Source organism: Plasmodium chabaudi (assembly GCF_900002335.3).
Source record: "Plasmodium chabaudi chabaudi strain AS genome assembly, chromosome: 14".
NCBI classification, from domain to species: domain Eukaryota; phylum Apicomplexa; class Aconoidasida; order Haemosporida; family Plasmodiidae; genus Plasmodium; species Plasmodium chabaudi.
This window is the reverse complement of record NC_030114.2, coordinates 2,010,841-2,023,957: the sequence shown is the minus strand read 5'-3', so window position 1 is coordinate 2,023,957 and position 13,117 is coordinate 2,010,841. Positions and strand designations below refer to the sequence as shown.

General features: G+C 25.9%; 5 protein-coding genes across 5 annotated transcripts; 2 read left to right on the top strand and 3 right to left on the bottom strand.

Moving 5' to 3' along the window:
* Positions 1–92: 92 nt before the first annotated feature.
* Positions 93–2,819, bottom strand: PCHAS_1455100 (pre-mRNA-splicing factor CWC22, putative; the record flags this gene model as incomplete). The annotated part of the gene is made up of 1 exon (XM_016799808.1): positions 93–2,819. One exon carries the CDS (start codon positions 2,817–2,819, stop codon positions 93–95), a length of 2,727 nt encoding a protein of 908 aa, XP_016655051.1.
* Positions 2,820–3,975: 1,156 nt separating this feature from the next.
* PCHAS_1455000 (conserved Plasmodium protein, unknown function) lies at positions 3,976–5,253 on the top strand (the record flags this gene model as incomplete). The annotated part of the gene is made up of 2 exons (XM_736880.1): positions 3,976–4,075; positions 4,286–5,253. The coding sequence occupies 2 exons, from the start codon at positions 3,976–3,978 to the stop codon at positions 5,251–5,253; spliced, it is 1,068 nt and encodes a 355-aa protein (XP_741973.1).
* Positions 5,254–6,096: 843 nt separating this feature from the next.
* PCHAS_1454900 (calcyclin binding protein, putative) lies at positions 6,097–6,780 on the top strand (the record flags this gene model as incomplete). Its single annotated transcript, XM_735361.1, has 1 exon — positions 6,097–6,780. The coding sequence occupies one exon, from the start codon at positions 6,097–6,099 to the stop codon at positions 6,778–6,780; it is 684 nt and encodes a 227-aa protein (XP_740454.1).
* A 556-nt stretch (positions 6,781–7,336) lies between these two features.
* PCHAS_1454800 (conserved Plasmodium protein, unknown function) lies at positions 7,337–9,979 on the bottom strand (the record flags this gene model as incomplete). The annotated part of the gene is made up of 1 exon (XM_735363.2): positions 7,337–9,979. The coding sequence occupies one exon, from the start codon at positions 9,977–9,979 to the stop codon at positions 7,337–7,339; it is 2,643 nt and encodes an 880-aa protein (XP_740456.2).
* Positions 9,980–11,860: 1,881 nt separating this feature from the next.
* Positions 11,861–12,301, bottom strand: PCHAS_1454700 (ubiquitin-like modifier HUB1, putative; the record flags this gene model as incomplete). The annotated part of the gene is made up of 2 exons (XM_016799807.1): positions 11,861–11,976; positions 12,196–12,301. The coding sequence occupies 2 exons, from the start codon at positions 12,299–12,301 to the stop codon at positions 11,861–11,863; spliced, it is 222 nt and encodes a 73-aa protein (XP_016655050.1).
* Between the last annotated feature and the right edge of the window lie 816 nt (positions 12,302–13,117).

Below are 13,117 nucleotides of genomic sequence, written 5' to 3'. Positions count from 1 at the left end.
GTTTATTTTGCCAAAATTTGCAGCCTTTTCTAATTCATATGCATCATTATGTGTCACTGTTTATCACGACAATTTTTGTTTTAGATAGATTTTTATTGGCCCTCGGCCGAGAGCAATTTCCTCATCGAACTTGTTAGTGCACCCAATCCAATGGCTGTAAAAAAGTTGATACTAAATCGGATATTTTGAGAATTATCTGATGGAAATAAACCAGATAAAAATGGTGATATTGCAGGATGATTAATTTTAAAATAAAAAGTTTTAATTCCCATATTGTTTGTTAACTCTTGTAATAAAATTTTAATAAAAATTCTTGTTGAAGATGTAGTATCTTCTTCAGTTAATTTTATTAAAGTAAATACTCTCCATGATATAGCATCTGTATATAATAGATGTGCAAAAAATTTGGAGCAATTTCTTAATTTAGCTGTTTCTAATCTATGAGCCGTATTATATGAATTTTCAAAACATTTTTCAAAATTTTCTTGATAAATAGTTTTTAATTTACATAATCTTTCAGCTTGTAATGCATAAAATTTTTGAAAAGTTTTTTCCATACAACAACAATCAATAAGCATATTACAAATTTCTATTTCATATCCACTTTTAATTGTTAATTTTAAAAGTTTATGTACACATTCTTCAAAACTTAAAGATGACATAATTGATAAATATATATTTTTTCTTAAATTAATTAAATATTGTTCTGTCATATCATGTATTTCTTCTTTATTTTCATCTTCTTCATCATTTGATTCATCACTTGTATTATTTTCTCCCGATTTGTTATCGTTTTCTGAATCAGTACTACTATCAGTATAACTTTCACTTTTGCTACTATCACTACTTTCATCACTATCGCTTCCTTTTTTATTTTTTCGTTTGCTTCTTGAGTTGTCATCATCATCTAATAGCTCTCTTGATATGTCGGCCCACTCTTGATCTTCTTTTTCATATTGCTCATATGGAACTTCTCTAAAAATATTTAATTCTTCCTGATTGTTAATAGTTTCATCAAGTAGATCTATTTCATGAACGATTTTATCGTCTTCACTAATTATATCTAAATCTTCTAGAACTGTAGGAAAATCTTTAAAATAATTTTTTCTATAATTCCATAACTTTTCAATATCATATTGTGTTTTAATATTTATATTTCCTTCTTGTATAATATCTTTTAATCTATCAAAAATAATATCCAGCCCACTTCTACATATATTCATATATAATTGTCCTACCTCAGCTAAAAAATATGTACATACTTGAACCGAATCATTTGTTATATTTTGTAATAATAAAGAGCAAAGTTGGAGTCCTACTATTTCATTAAGAACTCTTTGATTTATCATATGTGCTATAAATTTAACACTATTAAAGCATGCAATTTTATCACATCTTTTATAAGCTCTACGAAAATGTAATATAGTTCTATGTATTGTTAGTAATCCTATGTTTGGAAATTTTGAATTAACAATACATAAGAGACATGTAAAAACATTTGTAAATGCAGGAGAACTTAATTGTGCATGTAATATAGCACGACTAAATATTCCCTTTCCTCTTATTAAATTACATTCAAATAATTCATAACAGATTTCTCCAATATTATCTATATTTACTTTATTAACTATATTATTTATTTTTTTTTTTAATTTCATCCATTCATTTTTTTGATATGCACTACTTTTTTTATTTTTTATTTCATTTTGTAATCTTTCTAATTTAAAAGGGGGTATATATATTCCTCCTGTTCTTCCTATATCTTCAGAAGTAACTTTTGATATTTTTTTTTTTGCATATTCAATTAAATTTTCATTAATTTCTACATCTTTATTTAGATCTTCATCAAATGGATCATATTCCTTTTCTTCACTATATTTATTTTTTTCATTTTCTCTTTTTTTATATCGACCTCTACTTCGATCGCTACTACTACTATATCGTCTAGATTTATGTTTATATCTTTCCCTTTTCCATCGAGCGTTATGCTTTTCTCTTTTCATTTTATGACCATAGTCACTCGAATCATCCAATGAATCTGAATATTTTTTTTTTCTTTCATAAGATGATGATGAAATGGATGACGACGAAACAGATGAAGATCGTTTTTTATTTTTTATTTTATCTCTCCTATGATAATCATTTTTATCTTTCTTTCTTTTTTTCTTAAATTCATTTGAACTGCTGGATACAGTTCTTTTCGTGTCCCTTCGCTTATTATGTTTTTTATTTTTATAATGTTTTTTTTCATTTTCGTGACTTCCTCTCGTGTAACTACTATCACTACTACTACTTCGTTCTCTCTTTAATTTAGCTCTGTCCTTTTTTTTTTCTTTTTTATAATCTGTACTATCATTTTCACTTTCTTCAGAATTACTTAATTTTTTTTTTTTTTTTTTTTTTTCATTGGAAGTTTTACTTTTTTTCTTATGTCTATTCCTTTTATATTCCTCTTCCTCCGATTTGGAACTTTCGTCATTTTCATTTGTCCCCCTCTTTACGGGCTTTTCTTCCGTTTCACTTGTTTCAGAATTTGACGATTTCTTTCGTGTATTCTTTTTTTTTTTTAATTTGATCGATTTTTGAGATTCGCTTTTATGACTATCGTTTGCGTCGCTATTGCTGTTATCATTTTCAACAGAACTTGTGCTATGACTCTTTTGGCTCACTCCCTTTTTGCCACTTTCTCTGTCGCTTTCTCTGTCCGTTTCATGGGAGCTCGAATATTGGCTATTACTTTCACTTTCGCTTACATTTTTTTTTTTCTTTTTGGCTATCCGTTCTTGGCTAGTATCAATATCTTTTTTCTTCTTTTTCATTTTCCTTCTTTATCTCATTTTAAATATACTTTTAAGTTTATTCTAAATCATATATCAATTATATGATTTCATTTTCACTTTATTCGGAAGTAAATATAAATATTGATATGCATATATATAGTTATATTTCTTTATTTTATAATTTTAAGGGAATATTTTGCATTAACTAATAATAAAAAAATATTTTATTTTCACTGTTGGTGTTCCATTGTTTTGGCATATTTTTTTACGACAATTACGTAATTATAATTATTGTTATAAAAATAAAATATGTTTATAAAAATAAATTATTATTTATTATTTTTTATAATTATATTTTACTTTTTTTTATTAGCATTCTTGCCCAGTTATATAAACAAACTGTTGGTCACACTTACGTAAAAAAAAAAAATATTTAACTTGCCATTTGTCAGAAAAATTAACCAAAATAAATTTTAAAAATAATAAATCAAACGTAAAGAAAAAACAATTTTAAGAAAATTTCCTTCTTGTATAAAGATAAAATAATTATCACATATTTAAAATGTAAAAATAATAAAATTTATCATTTATATTACAAATAAAAGAAATATCCAACTAAAGGCTTAAATTTACAATAGTTCAAATATAACTTCATTATGCATATGCTTATTTACTGTCTTAGATTAAATTAAATATTACGCTTGTTGTAAAGCGTAGATTATATATACAAATATGTGGGTATGGGTATTCGTTTTTGTTTTTTTTTAATAAAGGTTAGGAAAAGGAAAAATAATATTCTTACTTTTAAAGTGCTATAATTAGGGGAACCCTTTTTAATAATATTTAATTTTCTTTAGTTCGAATTATGTTTTTTTTCAAATTTATTGACATATATGTATATACATATTATAGGAAATAGTAGGATATACTCTATAAACATAAAAATGTATATGCACACAAGTTTATATATGCAAACTCATTTTTCTTTCTTCTTTTCCAATAACTTCAACGAATTTAATATGTCGTTATTTATTATAAATTTATTTTATACAATCTTTATTTTAAAATATAAATGTGGTACTATCAAAATGAATAGACAAAAATATGAGAAAAAAATATATATTAAAATTAACCCTATATTTTTATAGTAATTATTTGAGCTTACTTTTTTTATTTTTTCATATTTTTTTGAAACATGAGACAAAGTGTGAGTCCTTCTGCACACAGGGAAATCGATCTATGTAACCGTCAAAAGAATAACAAACGGTGTCTTATATTTTCGTTGAACAGTGCCTGTAAGGTTTAAGAAAGTTATGAAAAATGTTGTCTGCCTTGTGCAGGGTATAACACTCGGCATGTTTCATATCATCATTATACATGCATGCGTGTGTGCTTAAGTAGTAGCATTTGCATCGTCTTATTTCCAGGTTTTTCCTTTGGCTATGTTTAACTTTAAAAAAGTTAACATAATTTTATTTTTTTTTTATTTTCTTCATTTTTGATAGTTCAATTTGTGCTAAGTGGCTACTCAGAACAAAGTGAGAAAACAGACGAAGATGTAAATAGTTTAAAAAGTTTACTAAAATTTGAATTGTGTTTTATATTATATAACATTAATAAGTATTCAAACCAGTGCAAGTGGATACTTATTTTGTGGATGCCTGATGAAGGGTTCGAAAAAGGCAACGATATGAAAAGTGAAAAAAACGAGGAAAACGAAAAAAACGAAAAAAACGAGAACAACCACAATCGCGTATGCCATTTAAATAAGCTGATATATCACAATTTGAAAAATAAAATCCTTGACATAATTAACGATAGTGATATTTCGTTTTTTCAAATTAAAACATTTGAAGAATTAGAACAATGCATAAATCGGAATGTTGTTAAGTTTGGAAACCCTAATGATATCGACACTAACTGCTTAGACATATTTACAAATGAAACAGATAAACATAAACAATTAAATATAAAAAGGTGTCTATATAATAATTATATAATAAATTTACAAATGAAAAATCTTTATTATAATTTTATTGAAAAAAATAAATTATTTATAGAGCATATTAAATTAGTAAAAGAAGAAAAGAATCCATGCTTATTATTTTTAAAATTGAATACAAATAATTATGAAATAATAAGTGATTATATAATAGTTCAAGATATAGAATATATTAAAAATATGATAAATAATGAAAACCTATTTTATACTGTTTATAAAATATTAGATACATATACTTTTTTTTTTGTGTGTAATGAAAAATGCCATATAAAAGACAAATTTGTTTATTCATTTTTTAAAACAGAAATTATACAAGTTTTAAAAAAAAATAATATTATTATTTTTTTAAGTATAGAAATAAGTAAACCTAAACATGTTCTTGATTTTATTCATTCAGACATATTAAAAACGGAAAAAAAAAAAAAAAATATATTCAAAAATAATTTTATATCGAACCAAAAAAAAAGTTGAAAAAAAAAAAAAAAATCAAATAGTATACAAGCTAGCCAACATTTTGTAAACCTATCAAAAATACAAACTCAATAAAACTTCCCCTTTAGCAAGACCAGTACTAATATTCATATTTCGTAGAAAAAAGGTAAGCATAATGGATATGAGCTACTTATAATTTATGTAAAAGCATGTTACTAATCCTTACAAAATAATAAAACATATAATAGCATATTAAAAAATATATATCTTTTCACATAGATCAAAATAAAATGGGCATATATATATGCCTATTCATTGTATAAATATTTGAGAATCCCCTATGGTGTCAAATTCACTTTGCCAATGCTCCTCCAACGGTTGGACCCATACATTATATATCCCTACTATTGGCTAATTAAATAAAGTTGTATTTACATACTTATTTTATCTTTTCAATGCAAAATATGATCAAAAATTTTTCTACATATTTTAGCGTTGTCATTTGGGAGAAAAAAAAAATATAAAAAAAAAAACATAATTTTTTTCCGCCCTTGAAAATAAATTACGTGCGTGACCGGTATTTTGTGCATATATATTTTTATACAAATTTAAATAACATGTAAATATAGATAGCTCAACATGTTTTATATTATTTTTTTATTTTTGCATTTATTTTATAAGCATTACTAACAATCAGCTTGCAACATATATTAATCATAATAAAAATAGCATTCCATTTTGTAGCTATATTCGTAAGTATATAAATATAATACAAAATTATACGAAACAGAGTAACATAAAGGTATAGCAAGGCAATAGGTCATCCACTCTCTACTTACAGTTTTATTCCTTTGATTAATTTTTCCTCATCGTGTTATAACAATGGAATCTGAAAAGATAAAACAGCTAAATGAAGATATCGAGGAATTAAAAAAAGTTTTATCTACAGTAGTTCGAGAAAATGTAAAAAGAAAAATAAATCGAGTTATAGAAGATATAACAGTAGAAATAGCCAAATTAAAACTTGATGAATTTCAAAAACCTAATAAAATAAATAATACAAGTTCAGAAAAAAATGATATTAACATATCATATAGTTCTGTTCCATCGTTTGCTTGGAACCAAGAAAAAAATAAAGTAACTGTATTTCTAACAATTAAAAATATACAAAATATTAGCCAAGAAAATATAGTATCTGAATTTAATGAAAGAGATTTTGAAATAAAAATACATAATGTTGATTTAAAAAATTATCGATTTTGTATTAAAAAATTACATGATAAAATTATACCAAACAAATGCTCTATAAAAATTAAAAAGGATCTTCTTCAAGTTTATTTAATTAAACAAGACAATAAGCATTGGGATAATCTTCATTTCAAAGAATCACCTATGTCAAAAATACGACCACCTAAAATGAATGACCAAGTTGAACCTTCAGCTATGCTTATGGATATGATGAAACAATTATATCAAGAAGGTGATAGTGACATGAAACGAACAATAGCAAAAGCTTGGTGCGAAGCAAATGAAAAAAAAAATGATTTTGTTCCTCCTGCTTTTTAAAATAAACACCTATTCACTTTCCAAATACATATAAACCTCAATGGAATTATATAAATGCGAATTTTTTATGCCAAATGAAAAGGCATTTACATTAATATTGTACATGCAGTTTGTTTCCATTTTTGAAAAAAACAAAATTGCCTTTTCCTTTCAAATTGTTTCGCCTTTATTTAATTCGTTTTATTCATTATATTTTTTTTTTATTGCGAAATATGCATCCCATATACTACCTCTTTTGGGGGCATGAGAAATAAAGAATAACTTATGTTATATAATACAGAATAATTTAAATTTCAAATAGTTTTAATTATAAATTTATGTTTGTAATTTTAAAAAGTTATTAAAAATAAAAGATAAATATAAAACAATATACACACCCTATTAATTATTTTATGTGCATTTTTACTGCTAGTATACAACGATATTCCTTTTTATATACGTATATACACAAAGTAAAATATAATGCACCACACATAGAGATTACATATACAACGATCACTTTAAAAAAAAAAAATAAAGAATATGCATTATTAATATAAGATTATTCTTTTATTTTTTATGCTTTGTCGGCTTTATTTTTCTTTTGGATATTTTTCAAAAAGCCAAAAGTTTTTTTTTTTTTTTTGGGGTCGGATCCTTTTGTTCCAAAACTTTTTTCTGTTCCTGTTTCTGTTCCTGCTTCTGAGTTAGTTGCTGTTTCTCCTTCTTGAGAACCGTTAGTACGTTTCTCATTGTTTTCGCTAGTTTCAGAGCCTTTATTGTCTACGCTTGCAGCTTCGGCAGGTGCTACAGCTTCTGGCTGGGTTTCAGGTTCTGCTGGAGTTTCAGCTTCTACTGGGGTTTCAGCTTCTACTGGTGCTTCAGCTTCTACTGGGGTTTCAGCTTCTACAGGTGCTTCAGCTTCTACTGGGGTTTCAGCTTCTACAGGTGCTTCAGCTTCTACAGGGGTTTCTGATTCTGCTGGAGTTTCAGCTTCTACAGGCGCTTCAGCTTCTACAGGTGCTTCAGCTTCTACAGGTGCTTCAGCTTCTACAGGGGTTTCTGATTCTGCTGGAGTTTCAGATTCTACTGGGGTTTCAGCTTCTACAGGGGCTTCTGATTCTACTGGGGTTTCAGCTTCTACTGGTGCTTCAGCTTCTACTGGAGTTTCAGTTTCTACTGGAGTTTCAGCTTCTACTGGAGTTTCTTCTTCTACTGCTACATCTGGTTCGACAGGTGTTTCAGTTTCTGCTGGTACTTCAGGTTCGGCTTCTACGGGTTCTTCAGTTTCTGCTGGTACTTCAGGTTCAGCTTCTACTGGCTCTTCAGTTTCTGCTGGTACTTCAGGCTCAGCTTCTACTGCTACCTCTGGTTCTGCTTCTGGTTCTACTTCTGGTTCTGCTTCTGGTTCTACCTCTGGTTCTGCTTCTGGTTCTACTTCTGGTTCTACTTCTACTGGTTCTTCAGTTTCGGCTGGTACAGCATCTTCTGCTTGTTCTTCAGTTTCGACTGGTACTTCATCTTCTACTGGTACTTCATCTTCTACTGGTACTTCATCTTCTACTGGTACTTCATCTTCTACTGGTACTTCATCTTCTGCTGGTACTTCATCTTCTGCTGGTACTTCATCTTCTACTGGTTCTTCAGTTTCAACTGGTACTTCTGGTTCGGCTTCGACTTCTACTTCTACCTCTGGTTCAACTTCTGGCTCAGCTTCTACTTCTACTTCTGGTTCAACTTCTGGCTCAGCTTCTACTTCTACTTCTGGTTCAACTTCTGGTTCAGCTTCGGCTTCTACCTCTGGCTCAACTTCTGGTTCTGCTTCTACTTCTGGTTCGGCTTCGACTTCGAACTCTGGTTCAGCTTCTACTTCTGCTTCTGGTTCGGCTTCGCTATGAACATCGCTATCATGTGGTTTCTCGCTTTGTTCTGGGTTTTCTTCAGAGTCGATTACTTTGGGTTCTAAAGCATTGTCGTTTGTGGTAATGTCACTATCTTGTTGGTCTTGATCCATTTCCTTATTTGCAGGGAAATCGTCAATATTATTTATGTACTGTTCAGGGATACTATCAAATGAAACGCTTTGATCATTATCGGGTTTTACTTCATTTAAGTTTTGTCCCCATTCTTGTTCGCTAGCTTCAACATTAATATCGTGTTCAGGTTGTTTAATTTCTACACTATTGTGATCATCAAAATTACTGGGTTCAACACTTGTGTCAAACATAGTTTTATTTTTACTAGCATTGTCATAAGCACGAACACTACTTGAAGATTTAGAGTATTCGCTTTTTTTCTCATCTTCATAATTAGTAGTATATTCATTTTTATCTGAGCTGATATGATCAGGTGATGATTTTTGGCTTTGTGTATGTACACTACTACTAGAATCTTTATTACTTTTTCTTCTTTGTTTTTTATTTTTTTTAATTTTTAAGATTTTAATCATTTTTTCACCATGCTTTGATTCTAAATATTTTTTTTTTTGCACAAAAGTAATATCATTTGAATAATAATTTACGAGATATTTAAAAGTAAATAAGTTTGGAATTATATCACTATTTTCATTTATAATTTTTTCTTCAACATGTTCAGTTGATTTTTGTAATTTATCAAAAAATCCAGGATCTGAAAAAGTTGCATCTACATCAAGATCGTCACTTTGTTTAATCATAGAATCAATTTTGGCTTTATATATTTTTCTTTTTTCTTTATATATTAAATTAGTTAAATTAATTATTACATCTTTCGATATATTTTCATCAATACTTGGTAGTTTAGGTGTGAATCCAAGTAATGATTCGTTGTACATCTTTTTGATTGAATTAAGTGATTTTTGAATATCTGCATCTTTATCATAATTTTTTAATTCGTCATAAAAATCATCTGCATTAACATTAAATTTATTTAATACTTGTTTTTCTACATCTTCTATTTTTTTTTTATAACCTTGATTAAGTATAGCTTCCTCTAATTTGCTTACATCTATAGCTGCATTAGGATCACTTTTTATCATATCATAAACTTGCTTTGTTGTTTTTGAACTCTCATTTAGTACCTTATATATTTCAAAGCATAGATGTCGTAATATTAGTAAAATATTATCTTTTACGATTCTTCTTTTTCTTTTAAATAATTTTTCTCCTGTCAAATACCAAATTAAAACAAAACTTCCAACGAATATTCCGATTTCTAACAGTCTACTCAATCCAGTGCTCATTTTGTTTATTCGCAAATTATAAATACGGTGTTTCTACTGATAAGCATATATATTCATGTAATATTTTTTTTAAAAAAATTGATACTTATTAATATTATCAATTTTTTTATGTACTTATCGGTACATTATCTGTTATTTTATTTTATTCAAATTTTTGTAAAATTTAAAAAATGTAATGTCTATATATAAAATATGAATATATACATGTATATTATTACATATCTATGTTTTTATATATGCACACTGTGTAGTATGTATTATTCATTTTAAAGGCTGTGGCATGCAAATTATTATATATATAAATATAATCGTTCTTTGTCAAAAATTATGAATAAACTATAAATAAGACTATAACTACACTATAGATAAAACTAAAATTGTACTCCCTTTATTTTTATTTGATATTAAAATTTATGAAGATACTATATATAGTATATCTTAGTTGTATATATCAGCTGCATATATAAATATATACATATCGACAAAATATGTATAACATAGTGCCATGGATATATATACTTGCATGTATATACGTATGCACAAATAAATTGCTATACAACTATGTATATAACATACTTACAAATAATTAAAAACAGATTCACATAATATCTTACGATCTATACAAATACATTCAATATATTTTTAAAAAAAAATTACTATTTTTAATATGCACATATAAAAGTACATATATATATCATTGCTTTATATCCAAATTCGCATTTTAAAGATTATTCAATCATATTTATACTTATACAATAATTACGTATTAATTAATAAAAAATATAAAAATAATAAAACATATATTATTATATCCCTTCTTTATGATATACAATTTAATTATCTACATAAATAGGATTATTTAATAAATAATATAGCGGCGATTGGGTTATGAAAAAAACGAAAAATAAGAAAACTAAATATGAAAATGCAAAATAAGCAGAACAGATAAATAAAAAACTAGGTACTAAAAATTATTAAAGTTCCAGAAAAAAATACATTAATTTATAATACAGTATTTAAATTTACAATATGCTGATAAAATTACTATAAAAAATAGCATACAATAATATTTTATATGTAATTCTTCAAATCTATAATAATATAAAATTTTTTATTATTCTTTTTATGCATATAATTAATTAATATATAGCAAAAGGGCTAGCATGCGTTATTATATCATTGAAAAAAAAATATTGCATTATATATGCGCAATAAAAATAAAGAACATCAAAATTTAATAAGGGCATATTATTCATTCACGGTTTTTAATAAGTTTATCAAAATAAAAAATTTACTACAAATATATATTTAAAAAAATATTATATTTATATTTATAAAAATATAAGTAAAAAAATTGCGTTGCTTATAAAATAATATATAATTATGCATTGAAAAAACTATAAAAGTGGGTATAATAGCAATTATTATACCTTGTAAAAAGGAAAATTTGAGTACTCATAAAAAGAAAAAAAATGTGCATTATAAACCATTTATTTTATCAATTATGATTTTATATGCATATTATTAATATGTAAAGTTTAAAGGCTAAATATAATTTTACAAGGGAAACGGAAAATTCCCCTTATTCTATAACACATTTTATAAGCTGGTATTTTTAATTTGTATTATTTATATGTACTCCATAATATATTCTATAATTGCAATTTCAATAATATTCATACTATAGTAACACAAAGATATACAACAAAAAATAATAACAACAAAATAATGACGATATATCGCCAAAACAGTTATTGTGCCATAGGTACAATTTTATATATAAAAAAATCTATTTGTTGAAAAAAAAATGCTAAACACTTTTCCATTAGCTCGAAACTTTTTTTTTTTTCCTTTTTCACCTGACCGGCAATATAATTTTCTTTAATTGTAATATAACTCCAAACTCATTCCGTCCTTAATTTCATAATCTTGTAATGTTATGTGGTCCTTATAAATAGTGTACCATTTTTGTATTCTTATTTTATCTGCTCTTGTTCCTGTTCAAATAAAAAAGGGGTATAGATTATGTAAAATACACAGGGATATTAATTTTCATAATATTACGGGAAATGGTGAATTAAAAAATACATTGCATGGTCATGCAATAATGAGCAAATTATGTACAATACATAATATTATTCATTTATTCACAAATTTGGTTATTTATATAATCACAAACTTAAGACGAAATAATGTCAATAAAATGTATATGTTACCTGTTTGAGCAGCTACAAGTTTTTTTAAATCTCCGATTGTATCATCAGGATTACATTTTACTCTAATTTTTTTTCCTAATCTATCATTAAGTATTATTTCGATCATTTTGTTATGCCAATGTAATGTATTATTATTATTTGATTATTTTTTGTCTTTATTTTTACGGATAAAAAATGGTATTTTTTTTACAATATTTTAACAGTCTCAATATTTCCGATAAATTTACATGTCGGCTTTAATGGTTATATTATGCTTTTGTCTGTATATTTTCGTTTTTGTTTTCAATTTAGTTCAAAAAATATATTACAAAAGTGTATCCGGGTTATGTACTTTTAGTTAAGCCTTTTACAATACTGCAATCGTTTATTTTTTCGTTATATATATAGGTATATTTTTTGCGGCGAAATTAACAGTATTTTAATAAATAATCAATTAGGAAATTGCTGGATTGTCGTAAAATAAATAAAATATATAAAATGTTATCTATATTTCTAAGTATTTGAAATATTTTTATTCCTTGCATGTATTGGCAAAACTCTCATGATGCTAAAACGTAGATAAAAATATTAAGAGCATTATAAAGTTTGCATTTTTTTCAAAAAAAAATACTTTTACGCGATTTTGAATATTTTTTTTCGAAAAAAAACAAGTTATCAGTTTTGGGATTGATTTTTTTCAAATAATTTGCACCATTCTATTTTTATCTGAATTTTATAGAACTTGGGGTTCAGTTTTATTTTTTCTCTTTCTATATCACATAGGTTAAAAAAAAAATGAAAAAAGAAAAAGGTATAGGAGAGTTCCAATATTTATTGGTATTGAGAATTATTGTTTTATAAATAGTAAATATTTAATTTTCTTTAGTTTAAAAGTTACTTTTTTTCTTTTTTATATTTTTATATATTTTTCATGAGGGTTGTT